At 37.7% G+C, this 19,733-nt stretch overlaps 1 protein-coding gene across 1 annotated transcript; it reads left to right on the forward strand.

Annotated features, from left to right (window-relative positions):
* Positions 1–1,186: 1,186 nt before the first annotated feature.
* Positions 1,187–19,303, forward strand: LOC306848154 (alpha-2-macroglobulin-like protein 1). The gene is made up of 35 exons (XM_079382526.1): positions 1,187–1,340; positions 2,522–2,699; positions 2,936–3,092; positions 3,212–3,264; positions 3,375–3,395; positions 3,483–3,651; positions 3,744–3,828; positions 3,918–4,053; positions 4,789–4,894; positions 4,969–5,078; positions 5,352–5,519; positions 5,597–5,818; positions 6,292–6,355; positions 6,465–6,610; positions 6,707–6,856; positions 7,378–7,560; positions 7,658–7,923; positions 9,159–9,384; positions 9,483–9,606; positions 10,243–10,364; positions 10,668–10,719; positions 11,036–11,119; positions 11,273–11,449; positions 11,813–11,894; positions 12,030–12,186; positions 13,334–13,408; positions 13,526–13,688; positions 14,155–14,342; positions 14,438–14,653; positions 14,881–14,999; positions 15,962–16,052; positions 16,142–16,210; positions 16,811–16,913; positions 18,917–18,965; positions 19,228–19,303. Exons 1-34 carry the CDS (start codon positions 1,273–1,275, stop codon positions 18,955–18,957), a joined length of 4,371 nt encoding a protein of 1,456 aa, XP_079238652.1. The 5' UTR covers positions 1,187–1,272; the 3' UTR covers positions 18,958–18,965; positions 19,228–19,303.
* Positions 19,304–19,733: the final 430 nt, after the last annotated feature.

Here is a 19,733-nt window from a genome sequence, read left to right on the forward strand (position 1 = left end):
GTTCCCTTATTATTTCTCTTGTGGCTCCTACAGTGAAAAACATGAGAAGAAACGTATTTCGCGATAAACAGGTTGTTTTTAAAAATCGGTGCATGAAATAAAGCTTCTCTGAATTGTCATTGATGACTGCAGTGTTAATAATTTTAATTATAGGCCTATAATTCATTGTATAAATTAATAGACCTGTTTTTAAAAATCAAAAGTTTTTATTGAATTGAAAAAGGAAAAAATCCCAACTTTCTCTCTTTTCTATATTCATTCATAAATTATATTACTTTGTAAGTGTCCTATTTGGCAGTTGGCATTATTACTAATAACAGTGGATAAGTTTAATACCACAGAAAAAAAGTACAATATGCCTTTTTTGAAGCTGTTGTATAAAAAAAATGATGTTCATTACTTTCTCTCCGGTCCAGTTTCATAAACAGGGTTTAGGCCATAGTTCAATTAGGACATTTAAGTAATTTTTATAAACATGCCTTAGAAAAGAACATTACTGGTGTGTATCTTGAGACAAAACAAAGGCACTGACATGTTTTAAGATCAGTCAGTGCAAGTTTATTTTTCAGTTGAAACAGCTCAGATTTACATTTTAGTCTAGGACTAGGCTTAAGCCTTGTCTGTGAAACCGGGGGTCAGTTTAATTAGTTTTTTAGCACCTCCTCTGAACTGTTAAGCCCCCCCTAGCACCCCCAACAAAAAAAAAAAAATCCTGGAGCCGCCACTGCTCAACAACAGTAGCCCAAAACTAGCCAATTGCATTTCAACCAGGAAAAAAAAAACGCGTTCTGGGGGTAAAATACACGTTTTTGGGCAGAGTTCCTCCGTTAAAGTTCGCATCCCAGGAGCTAAATATGTCACGTTATTGGGGTCGCTTCAACCCGCGGCAACAGTGTTAAAGTAGCCTAGGCCAGTTCCGCGGGAAAGCCGCGGACTTGCCAACACTCAGGTGAAGCAGGTATTTGGACCAAAACATTGTGAGGCAAGGGAGGGGGAGACTCAAAACCTTTCTAAACTTAAAACGCATTTTTGCCCCGTTTGTATTGCTTTACTACTTGCAAGTTATTTAAAGGATTGTTTTCTTCTTATTTACAATACAATTGTTATTATTTACAATGCTACAGTGTTAACATTATTTACTATGTTATTTACAATACCCCACCCCCTGGGATTTCCGCCTATGGAGGAGGCACAGGTGTATAAGAGCGCGCTCTTGTGTGATGGGATGGAGTGTTCGAATTCTACGCGCACGTGCCAGACTGACTCCTCAGGATGCTGCTGTCTTTGCTGTCGCTGCTGCTGTTGCAGCAATGCTCGTTACCGAGTGGAGCCACCGATCCGTAAGAGCCTTTATGATTATCTTCACAAACACCAGATAACACAAGGTAGAGAGTAACGAGGAAAACCGCAGGTCGAGGACCAGACGAATGTCTTCCACAACTAGACACTGACGAAAAGTTAGTCTAGGGCCACTTTTTAGCCCCAGTCCACCCCTGCATACAAACACAACACCATCTGTATCACATATAACACTAATTAAAGGTAAACTAATAGCTAAGAATACAAAGTGGTATCAAATGTCAAGGTTTGTGCAGGGAATATGCCCAATAAATGATGACACTTTACCTCTTATTAGTTTGCTCTCCAAGACTGCATCAAATTCAGAAAAGATGATAATATTGTGAAATATTATTGCACTTTAATAGATCTATTTTCTATTTGAATATATTTTAGAATATAATTTATTTTGATGCCAAGTTTAATTTTCAGCAGGATTAAGCAATTAATACTTGAGATTATATTGATCTTAATACTATTCTGAAACGTAAGTTTATCAAAAGTGTCCTCTGTTTTCTATTTCCATTAAATGCTGCTCTTAAGCTTTCTGCTCATCTAAGAAAAAAAGCATGTTGAACTGCAATACTATATTTTTAATAGAGCACCGATAGTTAATAAACGATTGATTTTTGAAGGGTCATGTGACACTGAAGACTGCAGTAATGGCTCTTGAAAGTTACCCTTTGCCATCATAGGCATAGTTATTTTAAACCATAATACAATTTTGTAATATTACTGTTTTTGATCGAATAAGTGCAGCCTTAGTGACTGACTACTTTTCAAAACATTAAATCATTATTTCCAAACTTTTAACTGGTAGTGCAAGTAAAATATAAATTTAAATTGTTTTGTAACATGACACTTTAAACGCATTGCCTGGTTAATTTTTTTTCTATGTTCTAAGGTAATTGATAATAGTGCCACATTTATACTGTACCAGCCACTCTCACAAAGTTTTTAATTTTTTTTTATTATATTGTACTGAGTGCACTTCCATAAAGGCATCCAGTGAAGATTCTAGACTCATTCATAGAAATTCCAAGTCACTGCCTCAACTGTGTATTAACCCAAAACAAACCTAGGCTCATGTAACGCTCAACTTATGCTTTTAAAACACTTTATTGTCATTGGATGGTTTATGCGAGTCTCTAAATGCATATCATTGTGTTTTGTCATCTTTCAGCATATACCTGGTGACCGTCATGTCCCAGGTGGTGGGTGGCAACACAGAGACTCTGTGTGCACACATCAATGAGCCCAAAGAGATTCTTTCAATAGTGGTAACTTTGAGGACTAACAATCGCAACCTGACCATTCTACAAGAGAGAGCCAATAATTTCAACAAATGCGTTCCTTTTAAGGTCAGTGCACTCCATATACTGTATCACAATGTATATGACCTTAAGGTTAAAGGGCTTTTCCATAAGATGTATAATAGTTAAATTGTAAGTAAAACCCTAAAACTTGCGTTATCATTCATCTTGCATGTTTTTCACTACTGAATTGTTCAGCGACCCCTGCATTCTTGATGTTGCTTTCAAACTTGCGGTCTATAAGTGGAGTTATACATTCAATATTTTCTTGATGTGTTTTCCAGGTCCCTGTAGTCACTGTGGAGTCTGTGGCATCCATCAATGTTGCAATCCGAGGGACCAAAACATCCCTGAGCAAAGCCACAGACATCCTCATAAATCCCCCCAAAAATCTTCTTTTCATACAATCAGACAAGCCGATCTATAAGCCCGGACAAACAAGTAATGTCTTTGTAAATTTAATACAAAACCGTTAAGGTTGTCAGTACTCGTTTGTTCTTAATGCGAGCTTGAGTCTTTCTGCATTGCATATTATTAATTGTTTTGTTTTTCTTCCCCAGTTCAATTTCGCATCGTGTCTCTGGATACCAATCTCTTGCCTCACAATCAAGTGGTAAGGTTAATTAAATTTTGAATTCTTCTTTTTTTTTTTTTTTTCTTAAAGTGCTGGCAAAATCTTTTGTTCTTTTGATCCAACTAAAATCATCTGTCTTACTCTTGCAGTTTGGAACTGTAGAACTCCAGGTAAAACCCTTTGAAGCTGTTCATTATTTGTTACTAAAGTGCATGCTGATTCCACTGTAGGCTTTTTCATAATGTGCTACTCTTTAGGACCCTTATTCAAATCGCATTGGTCAGTGGTTGAATCAGACGACAAGGATTGGCATTTTGGATCTGTCCCACTCCATGTCTCCAGAAGCCGCTCAGGGTTACTACACGATCACCGCTTGGGATGATAAGAACCAACAAATATCACACAGCTTTGAAATTAAAGAATATGGTCAGAACCAGGATTTAACTTGTCGGTCCAAGACCGATCCGCTTTTTAAAGTGTGCAATATTATAAAGTCCCCCTCCCCACGTCTCTTTTAGTTCTGCCAAAATATGAAGTGAACATCGATTTTCCATCCGTTATAACCGTCCAGGACAAAGAGGTCACTCTGAAAGTTTGTGCAAAGTAATCATTTTTGTTGTTTTCCCCCATTTCTTTGCAGATAAATGAGATGTTAGTGAGGTTCAGCGTGGCTTTATTTTTCTTGTCTTTAGATACACTTATGGCAAGCCTGTGCTGGGGTCTGTGAATGCTGAAGTGTGTGGGCACAGCTATAATTACTATTGGAGGAGACCTTACCCTGGTCCTGACCCTGGTGTGGTTAATGTATGCAAGAAATATTCAATGATGGTGCGTTACCCTTTGCGCGCACACACAACTGTTACATTTTGGGCTTGTAACCCTAAAAACACTAATTAGCATCTATCCTCAACATCCTTTAAATATCATAGGGTCCCAATTACAAGAAATGACAAGCTGATATTACTGTATTTTAATATTCAATATTAGTGTATGTATTTTAGGGGTACTCCTTATGTGCCAATGTTTAAACCCATATTCGAATTGCATTTAGGCAACTTCCATAATGCTTGTGTGCTTTTGGCAGTACTCCAGTACATTATAGAAATCAACACTTTTAGCAAGGATGCTTTAAATTGCTACAAAAGATTTCTATTTCAGATATGCTGTTCTTCTGAACTTTGTTCAAAGAAACTTGAAAAGTGATACTCTGCCGTTTTCAACAATAGTGATAATACCCTTTATTTTTTTTTATAAAAAAAAAAAGACTGATTAATGAAGGATCATGCTAAAAATTCAGCTTTGAAATCACTGGAATAAACCAGTTTTAAAATGTATTCAAAGTAAAGCTGTTTTATATAGTAATTTCAATCTTACCGCTTTTTCTGTACTTTGGACTTAAGCAGCGTAAAAAATCTTCCTGGTCAAACTTTTGACTGGTGTGTATTTCTGTAATGAGTACTACTTTGACATTACATGTATGCCAACGTGTACTTTCTCACAAGTGTCCATACTGCAACATTTTAGAAGTCCATAACATTTTCTTTTTGTTCTTTATTCATTCAGACTGACAAGACTGGCTGTGGGTCTCGGGTGATGCATGTGACGGAATTTGGAATTAGTTTCAATGGGTATTTTGAAGTGAATTGTAATGTGGAAGAGACTGGAACAGGTGAGTGTAAAACAAACGACCATTTTGACGAATAAAAATGAACCGTAATGAAAGATGGTCTTTTGTTCCTCCAGGGATAACTATGCAGGTTTCTGCCTCGGCTGAGTTTACCAGGAGTGATGTCCGTGTTTACTTTGAGGACACACCAGATACATACAGACCTGGCATGCTCTTTAAGGGAAAGGTACCAGCTAGCTTGAAGGTCATAAGCTTTGCTACTAATTGAGCGAATGCTCCAAAAGTAACTTTACAGTCCACGTGTTTTTATAACCATCTTCATAAAAGGTTCATAACTGTACCATAACTGATTGACTTTGTCGACTTTGTAAAATGCAACATTTAATAAACCAATCTGTTTATCAGTGAAAGCAGTTATCATAGCCATGCTGTGTACAGGAAGTTACTTTTGTTTGTGAGGTAATTATTGGCTTTTATTTATTTTTTTTTTTTTAAACAGTGTGTGGTCACTAATTCACAGTCCAGACCAATGAAAAATGAGCCAGTGGTTGTATATGCATATTATGGTGATAAAAGTGTCAATGTGACCCTGACGACAGACATCAGTGGTACTGCCCACTTCTCCTTCAACACTCTGGATTGGTCAGAAAAACCTGTGCAATTACAGGTTAGTGGTGTTTGTTTTCTAACATGTTTATTATTCGGGTATAGATTTTCAATATTAATTTACTTTTTTAATAATAGGTCCATCGTGAGGGAGAACCGACTGATTTCCAGGACTATGCACATTACCCATCAGGCTATCTTTACGTAAGACCCTTTCACTCCAAAAGCAAAAGCTTCCTGATGTTGATAAAGGCTCCGGGGAAGCTCAGCTGTAACAGTGATGCAACCGTGATGGCCAGTTACATCATTCAGGGCAATGCACTGAAAACGGGCCAGAAAACCTTGGCTTTCTTCTACATTGTATGTTTAAATTTAATATTTTTTGAAGCATGTACCATATTTGTTATTAGTCTATATTAAATATTTATTTTATTTAATCTATGTGGGTTTATATTAGAACCTTATGTATAACTTGTATGCTATTTAATGCCTACTTGCATTTAATTTTTAAAAACTAAAAAAAATGTAGTAATGCTGATAAAGGTGTTTTTTTTTTTTTTTTTTTTTTTTAAGCAAATGTCAGTTTCATACTGAACCTCATTACTACACTTTAATAAAAGTTATTTAGACCAATAGGCCAGACTTTTAATATTGACCATTTACTGCTGCCATAGTATGAAAATAATTAGCAGGACTGGACAGAATTTAGATCTGTGGTTTTCTTGGTTTCATAAATCTTGTAGACATAATCGCACGTGAAAAGATTAAGTCACAATGCAAGAAGATTTTTATGCATTACATTGTCATCCAGTAATCATCTACCTGCACTCCAGGTCTTGTCCAGAGGCACCATGGCTCAGAATGGTAGACTGTCTGTGAGTGTGGATGCTGAGAAAGGTACACAGCTCTGTTAACAATCACTTTGTTGTCTAAGTGTATTTTTATGGTTTGTGTATATTGTGCTTCAGCATGCATCTGTTTCCACATGCTCTCGCTTTCATAAAAGAAAATGAAGGAGAACTGACTTTCACAATCAAGAAGACTGCAGCTCTGACTCCATACGCTCAGGTGGTGGTTTACACAGTTCTACCCAATAGAGAAGCTGTAGCAGACAGTATGGATTTTCCCATTGAAGAATGTTTGCCAAACAAGGTCAGAAAATCCCACATGAAATCTCATTTCAGAACTCTTGTGCCTTTTTTTTTTTTTGTGGCTTTTTGTGATGAGCGCATGCCTGTGCTCATATAGGTGTCCTTAAAGTTCTCGTCTCCCACTGCGCTACCTGGAGAGAAGACATCTCTTAGCCTGGAAGCCAGCCCTGGCTCCTTGTGCTCCGTGCGGGCCATTGATCAGAGTGTGCTGCTGTTGAGACCAGAGGCCGAGCTGGATGCAGCCTCTGTATGTTAAACCATAGTCTACATTACAGCTATAACTAGTAGATGAGGGTTTTTTTTTTTTTTTTAAATGGGTCAGGGATGCAGCACTACAAGTATCATTTTGATTTAACTTGCAAAAATGAACCATTTAACCACTTCAAATTTAATTCACAATTTGTTAATCTACATGTATCTCTTTAGAAATGGTGTAAATAGAAATCTTTTATTTGAGAAGGGAAATTCAACAGTTCGACGCTTTTTAAAAGAAATCATGGTGTTCAGATAGATAACCCATTTTAGTTTTAATGTCATGCGCTAGGTACACCACGTGACATTAGAAATATTTTTATTTAATAACATTTTAACATTGCTTCACTGCTTGGTAATATCTTGAAAAACAATTCATATTGTGTAACGTTATTCAATTTTACTTTGTGGATACCACGTGACATTTTTAGACTCACTAAATCGAATTATCATTTATTGTTTATTAGGAAATTGCCTTGTCACTGCTACAGCTCAATATCTGTTATTATTCTACAGGTCCTTGGAATGTTACCAGTTCAGATTTTGTCAGGTTACCCATACAATGTTGAGGAGTGGGAGCCTAACCCCTGCCCATATCCCGGGGGGATAATTCCATTTGCTGAACGCGCAAGACGCAAACGCTCCCGCTTCTATTATCCTCATTACAACAACAAAAATGATGTCTACAACATCTTCAGAGTAAGATGCACAACATGTTCCATTTCTTATTTCAGTGCTCCTCCAGTTTCTTCCTGTACACAATCTTAAACACACCGTAACATTTGCTTTTTCTTAGGGAGTTGGAATCAAAATTGCTACCAACTCTGATGTGAAAGCACCTGTTGTTTGTCATGAGACTCTGATGAGGGAACGTAAGTGCAACTTTCTTTTTTTTTTGGGAAATGCCCTTTTTATGATTTGTATTTACGAACTATCGATTCAAGCAGCCTCTGTGGATTTGGTCGTGCCAGAAATGGCATTTGGTCCAAATGTGGAAAAACTTACTCGGAAGATACGCAAATTCTTTCCAGAAACCTGGATATGGGATCTTATACCTGTGGGGTATGTATCTTGCATTATGGCATTACTGTGTGTATAGGGTAAACATGCCTATTAAGCTCACCAAAATCTACATTGAGAAATTTAGATATTGGTTTCGGTACAAAGTTATTTTATTTTAAAATGACAATTATTTAAGAGATGCAGTGTTGGGCCCCTTCCTGATTATTTTTTTGGATGGCACACTTTAATATTTAAATTAGTTTGCTCTGAAACAGTAATCAAAGATAATCAGTAAACAAGTTTTTGAATGAATTGTTTTTTTTTTTTTTTTTTTTTTTTTTTACGACAGGTTTCTGATGGATGACATGCCTCTTTCATCTTTAGGCATAAACTATAGTTGTCTATTGTCATAAAGCTAAGTTATTAGACATTTTATAAATATTAACTGATGGTTAATGAGAGAACACTGAGCTTAATTGGAGGAGCAACAACTTTTAATATTTCATGTAGTAATGACAAGATTTGGCTAAATAAGTGATCTAGTTCATGTATTAAGTTTATACATTATTTTAATATGAACTAACAATCTCTATGAAAAAAAAAAACCCTGCTTCAGTGTGACCAAGTATAATTTTATAGTGCACCCTTTAAGCTCATCTTAAAATATGAAATCTTTACAAATTATAGCACTGTAAAATGACAGACCAGCAATAAACTGTCAATTTATAATATTATGACTGTAAAAGTACAAGCCGGTTAATATTAGCGTAGCACGCAATCTTCTACAGCTAGTCAGCTAACGGTGTTCTGTAGCTGCGCTATGTTACTAAAACTCTTTTGGATCTAATGTAATTTCCCACATCCAAGTTCCAGGTTATGCAAAAGTCTGAATATTAATCTCTTTTACAGTAAGTAGTGAAACTTGCCCAAAATAAAGGCTTGCATATCTAAAAAAAATAGTTTAAAGGGCTCCTGTTTTGGTGAATGTTTTTAGACCGCTTTCAAAATGGCCACCAGACAGTGTGAACACATGGAGACTCATATCTCAGTGTGCAATGATCTGATTGACAAAGTTACAGGAGGTATGTAGTAACCAACAAACCAATTGGTTAAGACATCAAGTAGGACTTCTTTTTTTTTTTTCCTTCCTCATAATCGGAGCTCAACAATGAAAGTGTGCTTAATGGGTACATTTATCCTACTCTATGCATTACTTTTTTTTCTGCATAATTGAGCTTTAAAACTGCTTCAGCACTTTAATATTTTTAATTTTTAAATTATTTTTGTTGACCCAGGAAATCAGGATCTGTGGATGTTGCAAAGACTGTCCCGGACACTATCACTAAATGGGCAGCAGGGGCTTTCTGCACATCCCGTGTGGGGTTTGGAGTGGCCCCCAAGACTGATCTCACTGCTTTCAAGCCCTTCTTTGTGAGCCTCACTCTCCCTTACTCTGTTATTCGTGGGGAGATGTTCACTCTCAAAGCCACTGTATTCAACTACCTCCCCCAATGTATCAAGGTAAGCCCCCTTAATGTGTTTACTACAAACGCTTGCAAAACCGCTCCAGGACAAGCAAGTAAAGGCAGTTCTTGTACAAATCTGTCTTTTTAATAAAGGTGAATATCACGCTGGTAGACTCTCCACAGTTCACCGCTCCGCCGTGCACAGGCTGCACTACTCAGTGTGTTTGTTCTGAAGAGAGCAAAACCTTCCAGTGGACTATTGCACCCTCTCAACTGGGTAAGCCAGATGCTTTGACATCTGTATGAGCAAAAACAATTTAATTCAATTTGGTTCCCTAAACTAAAAATCTTTACATCTGATCATGTTTGTATCAGGACATGATATTATGCTTATAATGAATTGGGGATTGTTCATCCCAAAATGAAAATTGTCATTTATTCACCCTCATTATTCCAAACCTGTATGAATTTCTTCTACTGATACAAAATATATTTTGAAGAATGTTGGTAACCAATCATAGAAAGACATGGAGGTGAGTAACTGACCATTTTGTGTACACTTTACCACATCCTGCCTTGACTGTCACAGATTTGTTTACTATTGCAGGCCCCAGTCGTACTTTGGTTACAGAAGAAACGTTGTCACTGCCCTAGTGAAAAAAATAGCACAAATTAAATGCATTTCAAATACTCGAAGTACACTACGAATACATTTATGTGCATAATAAAAATACCCTTCAATTGTACTTGGTGTACCAGTTTAGTATACCTAAAGTCTGCAAAATTGGAACAAATTTCTAAATGCATTAAGTGTATGCGTGTATATCCTGAAGTTTGATTTGTGCGTGACCATTGCTAGTATACTTTAGGTACACTTTTAAATGGCTTTCATTTTAAAGACTTTGTTTTACAGGAAAGGTGAATATTACAGTGTGCGCTGAGGCAGTGTGGAGCCGAGAACTGTGTGGAAATGAAGCGGTGACATTGCCAGACAAAGGCAAAGTTGATGCTGTGATGCAGAGCGTTCTGGTGGAGGTACGTGACTGTATGTAACTATTTGAGCTTTCAGAAAACGTGTCACTCTTTAATATCAGCTAACAAGTCAACAGGAAATAATGTACTATAATTACTTGATGCGTATTTCTGGTCATAACTGCATTGAAATGGTGCAAAGTATTCAAAAGAAAAACACTTGGCTATTTAATATAGCTAATAGACATTTTACCCAAATAGCTGTTAAAATGGCTATATTGTTTTCAGTCTTAATTTATCTATCTGTAAATGTCAATTTTATTTTTAAAGCAAAACAGCACACTGTTGTTACTTGCATTTTCTCAGGCAGAGGGAACCAAACAGTCAGTCACTCAGAATGAACTCCTCTGCTTAACAGGTTTGTGTTGTCTATTAGAAGAATAAATTTAAATTATTCCAGAAGCTGACATGTCATTTTACCATACCACAGATAATTTTGACTTCAGTGTGTAAAATTGAAGCAAAAATCATTTACAGTAATGCATTTTAACGAAGTCTATGATGCAAGGTATTGCACTGGATAAATGATACAATTCTTAACATTTCAAAAAGGCTTCCTTTTTTTAATCTGTGAATACACGGGGTTTAAAAGCTGGATTTGGAAGCGTGTTCCATTTTTAATTTATTTTTTTATAAAGTACATGATTTTTACCTGACGTTTTTTGTTCCATTAGACCGTCCACAGGAGAAATCCGTCTCTCTCACTCTACCCAAAGACTTTGTCGAGGGTTCTGCCAAAAGCTTTGTTACTGTTCTGGGTGAGCCTAAAAATATGCTGGCAAATTTCTCCATAATACAAGTATAAATGCTTAATGCTCTGTAATCTGTAGTATTGCTCTCATTGAGTAGTTCTCAGGTTTTAATATGATGGTTATTGCTTTTTTTTTTTTTTTTTTTTTTTTTGACCATAGGTGATCTGATGGGTCGTGCTCTGAAGAACATCGGTGATCTGGTGGCCATGCCGTATGGCTGTGGAGAGCAGAACATGGTGCGTTTTGTCCCCAATATCTACGTCCTTCAGTACCTGGAGAGCAGCGGGCAGCTCACTTCTGAGATTAAAAACCGAGCCATAACCTTCCTGGAGAGTGGTGAGAATAGTTTGCTAGGAAGTAGTTTGTATTACAGAAAAGCATTTGCATTTCCAAATAGCATTTGCTGTAATTACTGGCAAAAATATTAACTGGGGAAATTAGTTTAGTTGAACTTGTAATTTCCACATACCAGACAATGGGTGGGGGGGGGGGGGGCTTAAACTAAAACTAACTCACTGCAGAGCTGATGACTGATTGATCAGTTTCAAAGCTACGTTTATTAAAATGAATCTACCAGAGTTCAATATTTCTCATTAAATGACTATGTAATTAACTTGCGGGTTTTTATAAAAAAACAAGGTCCAGGTGTCTGGCTTTTTAGCAGCTCTGCATATGATGGTTTAAATGTATTTATTGCAGGCTATCAGAGAGAGCTGACATACAAGCATGATGATGGATCTTACAGCGCTTTTGGGAAGACTGATCCTTCTGGTAACACCTGGTGAGTGTGCTACTGAGAATGAAACCATTTGGTCTCTAAATTTATCTTAGTCCACATGGAATTACTGAAAAGTATTGAGGCAGATTTACTGAATTATGGGTATTTGCCAGCAATTTCTATTGCTTGTGTGTTCAGGTTAACTGCCTTTGTGATGAAGTCTTTTGGTGGGGCAAAGAAGTATATATTTCTAGATCAGGCCAACATCGACCAGGCAAAGGATTGGCTGGGTCGACAACAGCAGGAGAATGGCTGCTTCGCCTCTGTGGGGAAACTCTTCAACAACATGTTGAAGGTGAGGATCCTCTTAGGTCCTAATTTTGTGGTTTTAACTGGTCTCCTAGCTTAGTCAGGCTGGTCTGGTTGGCTGGTTTAAGGGAGTTGAATTGTCAGGCTGAAAGACCAGCTAAAGACTAGCTTGGTCAAGCTGGAAGACCAGATGAAAGGCCAGGTAGACCAGCTTAAGCTAGACCAGGGGTGAGTTCCAGAAAGCAAGGTTAACTTGCTTTCTGGAACCCTAACCCTAAACACTCGGTTGATTAACCCCTAACCTTGATTACTGGAGGCATGTTGGTTCCAAAAACGCACTGGGGAGTTGGTCCATGCAACAGGTTCCTGGTTAACACGCAAGGCATCCTCAACGGTGTGACTAATCGATGAGTCTCTATGGAAACTGATGCTAAGAAAAAGCGTGCCATACTGCTACTACACTGTAAAAAATAATAAATGGGGCGAACTTAAATTTAACTAGCTTCAGCAGTTTAGGTTTATACAAAATGGAGATTTCCTAAGAGTTGGGAACTTAAATATGCTGAAGCAGGTTGCCTTAAACTTTTTATGTTTTATTGTTCAAAGGCCGTTTGCATGCTTGGTTCATATCGCCACCTAACTGGTTGGGAAATTTATTTATTTTTTTCTCTCTGCTTAATCTTTAATCCTTTGGAATTAGAACTGTTTTATGCTGACTTTATATATAGTAAGTCTCATCAGATGAATTTAAGTAAGTGCATTATAGCAAATGCTGATCCATGATGTGAAATGAAAAAGAGGTGTGTGAAGAGTTCATTAGCAAAAACCGATAACGAATATAGCAAAACCGAACCAAATAAGTAATGCTTGGACACCCTTTTGCCACTTATTTAGTCTATGAAGCTCTAAGGCAATAAACCGTGCAAGGGACCTAGACACTGGGAAAAACTGAGATGACATGAAATGAGGAGCACCTATGAGAAGCTGTCACAGTGTTGAGTGGAATGAGAACTAATGGAGCAGAGTCATTTATGGATCGGAAACTGCTTGGTCTGGTGGTCCTGGATTTCACAGTTTGGAAATGTCTGTTAGATGACAAAGTGAGGAGATTGAAAGTCTCAGGGTGGGAACGATCTATATTGATGCACTCTTGCATGTCTAAATGTGTTTTTGCCTTGCTCCTGCTTTCCCAGGGTGGTGTCAATGATGAAGTCACACTCTCTGCGTACATCACTGCTGCGCTGCTGGAGTTAGGCATAAAGAAAACTGTAAGTAAACCCCTCTTTATGGGTCCTAAGATGGTCACATAAATTTAAAACCGAAGTCAATAGAGATGATGTGACGAAGGAAGGAAATATTCATCCAGTCTCTGTGTGCTTTGCAAGGATCCCATGGTGGCTAAAAGCCTTGCATGTCTGAAGGAATCTTATCGTAACATCGACAACACTTATATGACCGCCTTGCTGTCCTTCACATTCACTCTTGCTGGAGATGCACAGATGAGACAGAACCTCCTCACCAATTTGGACAAGCAGGCCAAGAGAGAAGGTACCATTTTAGACTAAAGACAAATCACAATACTAAATTACTTCACTTTAAGGATGTGCAAAATGTGTATTTTATATATTTTTTTTATTAAATATAAAGGACTTTATGAACCTTTTATATATGTATGAGCTATTGTTTGCCAAATTAAATTTAGCTTTTAATGTTTACGTTCAGAATATAACGGATTAATTTCTGTATATAGTACAGAGCCCCACATGTCAGCTGGAAAAAAAAGATTGTGGCCATGAATTAAAATTTACTTTATTTTTTTTGGGCCTTTTTATTTTCTCGTTTTAAATTATGGCCACTACTTGCAAATTAGTTTACATGGTTTTTTTTTTTTTTTTTTTTTAAGTCAATTTGTCTGGGCCCCAGTTTGAAAAGCCCTGATCTAGATTATTTTGCCACTTTTAATAAACAACCACCATCCTTCAATGTTCCAGTTTTCTTGTCCTGGTTATTTCAGGTGTTGGACGATATTGGACTCTGGCTAATAATCCACAACTGACGGGGTCTGTGGAGATGAGCGCCTATGTGTTGCTGGCGCTGCTCTCGGGACCCTCACTGTCTGGATTTGGACTGAACTACTCTGCTGGCATCGTGCACTGGCTAAGCAAGCAGCAGAATGCATATGGAGGCTTCTCCTCTACACAGGTAATGTTTATCTCATGCAGCTTTTTTTAGATCCTCTAAGTCTTAACGTGTTTCATTATTGACCTAAGTGTCGCTCCCTCTCTCTTTGTGAACAGGATACTGTAGTAGCACTCCAGGCCCTTGCTAAGTACAGTACTGCCACCTACAATGCAGAAGGATTCATTAGCGTAACCGTGACTTCCCCCTCAGGCCAGAAGAACCAGTTCACTGTGAACCAGAACAACAGGCTGCTTTACCAGGAGAAACCGCTGCAGGAAGCCACTGGCACATGCAAGCTCAGGGCAGAAGGCAAAGGCTGTGTGTTTGTGCAGGTCTGTGCACTGTTCCTTGGACTCGATGTGCATCAAAAGAGGCAGTTCATCTAGAAATTAAAGTTTGCGTTTACTCAAGCTCATGTCATTCCAAAATTGTGACTTTCTTCAATGGATCACAGAAATAAGTCTCAAAGATTTGGAGTTGCATAAGGATGTGTACTGTATGATGTGTATTAAGTGATATAAATTACCTTTGTCTTTGACCATTTTTATTTTTGTCTCAGTTTGCGTTGCACTACAATATCCTGCCTCCTCCAGACTCTTTGACCTTCAAAATCAGTGCAAATACTGGGGTTTGCAGCAACACAGGGAACCCAGCTTTTACACTAACCACTACTGTAAGGTGAGTCACCTCCGTTTTAAAAGGAAAAATTACTAGTTTTCATTCATGGAAACGGCCATTATGTTAAACTTTCAACTTCATTTATTTTTGTAGTACAAATGTAATATAATTTATAGACTTGCTATGCATGCTGCCATTTATTTAAAGGGTCACTACCATGTCCTTGCAAATATGTATGAGACTGTCTCCCCTGGAAAAGAGCTGTGAAGATTTTAAAATCACTTGTTTCATACAAAAATAACTATATAAATGTGTTTTTTTTAAAGTACTTAATCATTTTAATACTATAAACTTGTAAATTTAATTGGACGTTTGAAAGAAAGTACACCCACAAACACTTTTGTTCAAAGTTTTGAGGTCAGTGATAGCTAGTTAGTTGGTATTTATTTATTGCTTTTACTCTGCGGATGAGTAAGATTTGCATTGCTCAAAATTGACTAAAGACATTATAAATGTTACAAATGTATTTTTCAAATTAAAGAACAGCATTTATTCTTTCTATTCAAGAATCCTGGAAAGAGCATTACACTAAGCACAGTTGTTTAATAAATGTTTCTTGAGGGTTAAATCAGCATATTAAAATGACTTCTGAAGAATCATGTGACACTGAAGACTGACGTAATGATGGTGAAAATACAGCCTTGCCATCACAGGAAGAAATTGCACTTTTTTTTTTTTTTTTTTTTTTTTTTTTTTTTAAATCATTGCTGATTTTGCTGTATTTGATCACATTCTTGGTGGGAATACGAGACTTGGACACAATACCAACCTCCCCAAACTTTGAATGGTAATGTCTATAAAAACTAAACTTGTATAGAGTAGTCATGCAGACAGCTGTAACTATTTTTCTCTATAAAGAGAATGAATACGGAGTCAACCTACTTTATGGCCTAATGGACTCTTTGCTGTCAGAACAATGTGATTGTGAACTGTTTGTGGTTGTTGAAATGATTGTATGACAGGTATAGCGGCACACGAGAGGAGACCAACATGGTGATCATTAACGTCAGGCTCCTGTCTGGGTTTAAGCCTGATGAGACGTCTCTGCAGGCTGTGAGTGTCACTTGAAGGGCTCTGGTCCTCTTTTGATCAAGTTGTGTAGCCAGCATTTGATTCGTTCTCATTCGCTCCTGTCTCCACAGCTAAGAGGAGACCCCACCATCAAACATGTGGATCTGGATGAGGATCATGTCATTTTCTATTTGGACCGTGTAAATATTTTATTCAGATACCTTGAGGGGTACAAAACCTTTTTGGGATGGCAGATATTTTGACAATATAAGGGATAAACTGACCCTGTTTACTTGGAGGAATTGTTCACCCAAAAGCGGGCTGAACATGTACTCTCGCTCAGTCCAATCAAGATATGTTTTTCTTCATCAGAACAGAGTTGGAGAAATGTAGCATTACATGACTTGCTCTGCAGTGAATGGGTGCCATCAGAATGTCCAAACAGCGGATTTAAAAAAAAAAACAAACAAAAAAAAACTTTACAATCCACACTACTCCAGTCCATCAGTTAACGTCCAGAGTAGTGAAAATCTGCATGTTTGTAACAAATCCATCCTTAATCTGGAGTCATATGGATTGTCATGGTTTTTATCAGCTTTTTGGATTTTCATTCTGATGGCACCCATTCACTGCAGAGGAACCACTGGTGAGCAAGTGATGTCATGCTAAATTTCTCAAACTTTCTATGAAAAATATTTTGGCTTTTGGGTGGACTATTCCTTGAACCCTCTTTTGTCCATGACCAATAGAAAACAAATCTCTCCGTAGTCATAATGTAATGACTTTCTCTTCCATTCCAGTTGAAAAAGAATGAGAAGTCCATCAGCCTGAAGCTTGTGCAGGAAGTACCCGTGCAGAAACTGAAACCAGCTGTAGTGAAAGTCTATGACTACTACAAGATCAGTATGTGTTTATTCATATGCACTCTGAAAAGTCTGAAAGATCCTTGACCACTAAACCAGTCAAAAGTAGTACGGGTATGTCTGTAGCAATAGCCAACAATACATTAGATTAGATTAGATTCAACTTTATTGTCATTTATGCAGAGTACAAGTACAGAGCTAATGAAATGCAGTTAGCATCTAACCAGAAGTGCAAGAATATAGTGTTTTATATACATATAAGTGCAGAGTAAATGAAGATAAGATTTACAGAATGTACAGTGGAATTGCTATATACAGTATTGAGCAGAGTATATACAGAATATAAAATAGGAATGCAATGTAGGGATTGTATGTACATATGAACAGAGCAATGTAGATTATATAGATTACAGATTATATATACACATTATGAACAGCAGAAACGTGAGAACAGTGGTAATAAATAAATACAGCTGGATGAGTGTGCAAAGTATTGATAGAACAATGTATTCTATGCAAAATAGCAGTAGTGCAATATTTTAGAAATAGTTTACTGTGCTTGTACAGTAACAACTTTAGACAGTTTATAGTGTAATGACTTTGACAATGTGCAGTCTGTGCAAAATATGAGTAGTGCAAATGCATGTGTGTAAAGTACTGTGACCAGTGCAGTAATAAGCAGGTGCAGGAGTTAGATTAGTGGTGTGGCGTTCAGAAGTGTCACAGCTTCGGGGAAGAAGCTCTTCCTGAGCCTACTAGTGCGAGAGCGTAGGCACCTGTAACGCCTGCCGGATGGAAGGAGGGTGAAAAGTCCATGGTTAGGGTGAGAGGCATCCTTGATGATGTTTCTTGCCCTGCCCAGACAGCGCTTATAATAAATGTTCTCAATGGAAGTTAGCTGGGTGCCGGTAATCCGTTGAGCAGTTTTCACCACCCGCTGGAGTGCTTTGCGGTCAGATGCGGAGCAATTGCTGTACCATACTGAGATGCAGTTCGTGAGTATGCTCTCAATGGTACAGCGGTAGAATTCCACAAGGATCCTGGGATTCAGGTGAACTTTCTTAAGACTCCTTAAGAAGTAAAGGTGCTGCTGTGCCTTTTTGACCAGAGTAGAGGTGTTATGGGACCAGGTGAGGTCATCAGAGATGTGGATGCCAAGGAACTTGAAACTCGACACACGCTCCACTTCAGCTCCGTTGATGTAGATGGGTGTGTGTGCATGACTCCTAGTCCGCCTGAAGTCCACAATGATCTCCTTTGTCTTCTGGGTGTTTAGCTGTAGATTGTTGGTGGCACACCACACAGCCAGGTGCTGCACCTCATCCCTGTAGGCTGACTCATCGTCATCCTTGATCAGACCTACCACCGTGGTGTCATCTGCAAATTTGATTATGGTGTTAGAGCCATAAACAGGAACACAGTCATGGGTGAAGAGGGAGTACAGGAGAGGGCTCAGTACGCAGCCCTGTGGCACGCCGGTGTTCAGGGTGATGGAGGAGGAGAGGTTATCTAACTTGACGGACTGAGGTCTGTTAGTCAGAAAATCTAGAATCCAATTGCAGATGGGTGTGCTGATTCCAAGCTGGCTGAGCTTGGAGATCAGCTTGGAGGGGACCACTGTATTAAATGCAGAACTGAAGTCCATGAACAGCATTCTCACATGTGTGTTTTGACAGTCCAGGTGGGTGAGGGCAGAGTGAAGCGCTGTTGAGATGGCGTCCTCTGTTATAGTACATTTATAGTATAGTACATAATACATTGTATGGGTGAAAATTACAGACCCTTATGACTGGTTTTATGGTCCAGGGTCAGATTTTTATAAATCCAGCAAAATGGAATAAAAAATGAATAGGTTTTCCCAGTTGTCATTTATTTCCATTTTAATGTTTAAGACTTTTTATTATTTTTATATATATATATATATCTATCTTGGGCTCAGAGCCTAATTACCCAATGCTTGTATCATGATGTCACTGTATTTAATAAAATGAGTGCAATATACAAATAGTGCACAGAAACAACCTAGTGTCTTTGTTCCTCCAGGTGATTTGTCTGTGACGGACTACACTTCTCCATGTCCATAAACGCCGCTGTAAGTACAATCACTTTAATATATACTAAGAGTTTTAGATAAAATGGTTTCAAACTTAATGTACTTGTAAGTGTCTTTATGGATTTGGGTATTCAAATTTAAATGTTACAATCTTTTAAACGTTCTATTCATAATCCTGGAAAAATCTACATTTTCTAAATAGTTTTTCTTGAGCGCCAAATCATTAATCTGTCTTTTGTACGGTCTAATGTTATATAAATGTGTTGCTTGATAAAAGGTTAATTGACCTATTGTTTTTCAGGCAACGAGCAGACGTGCTAATGGCTGAAGAACTGTAAACTAGATGGATTTAATACTGATTTGTTCCCAAATTGTTTAATAAAAAAATAAAAGCACTTCTGTGTGCAGTTTAGTTATTGAACAGTTTGACAATTTCTGCATCTGAAATGTTTCCGTGATTTTATTATTCCTGTACATGTATGTCTTATAAGAATAAGCTATAGCATGGTGAAATATTGATGTAGCCCTATGGGAATTTTGGGGTATTTCCTAAAAAGCACTGTTTTTATTTTGGTTATTTTCTTTTAAATGTACATTTCATGTTTGTTAAAAAATGTTTAAATAATGTTTATGTGTGTTAGAAAATAAGTTAAGTTAAAATTCACTTACCTAGAAGAAAGATCCAATCGGGGGTCAGGGTGAGAGGTCGCGAGGAAGCAAAAAGATAACGTTGGGAGAACGAGACCGGGAAAAAAAGGAGAGAGGAAGACATGACTGAGAATTGCGCTGTGACTGCCACGTTAGAAA

This window comes from Barbus barbus, assembly GCF_936440315.1.
Source record: "Barbus barbus genome assembly, chromosome: 28".
Lineage (NCBI taxonomy): Eukaryota > Metazoa > Chordata > Actinopteri > Cypriniformes > Cyprinidae > Barbus > Barbus barbus.

Excerpts from the sequence above, each read along its gene's own strand:
- LOC306848154 (XM_079382526.1), top strand. The coding sequence starts at position 1,273 with ATGCTGCTGTCTTTGCTGTCGCTGCTGCTGTTGCAGCAATGCTCGTTA. Across the intron at positions 4,054-4,788 it reads GCAAGAAATATTCAATGATG|ACTGACAAGACTGGCTGTGG; the intron begins GTGCGTTACCCT and ends TTATTCATTCAG. Across the intron at positions 7,561-7,657 it reads ATGTCTACAACATCTTCAGA|GGAGTTGGAATCAAAATTGC; the intron begins GTAAGATGCACA and ends GCTTTTTCTTAG.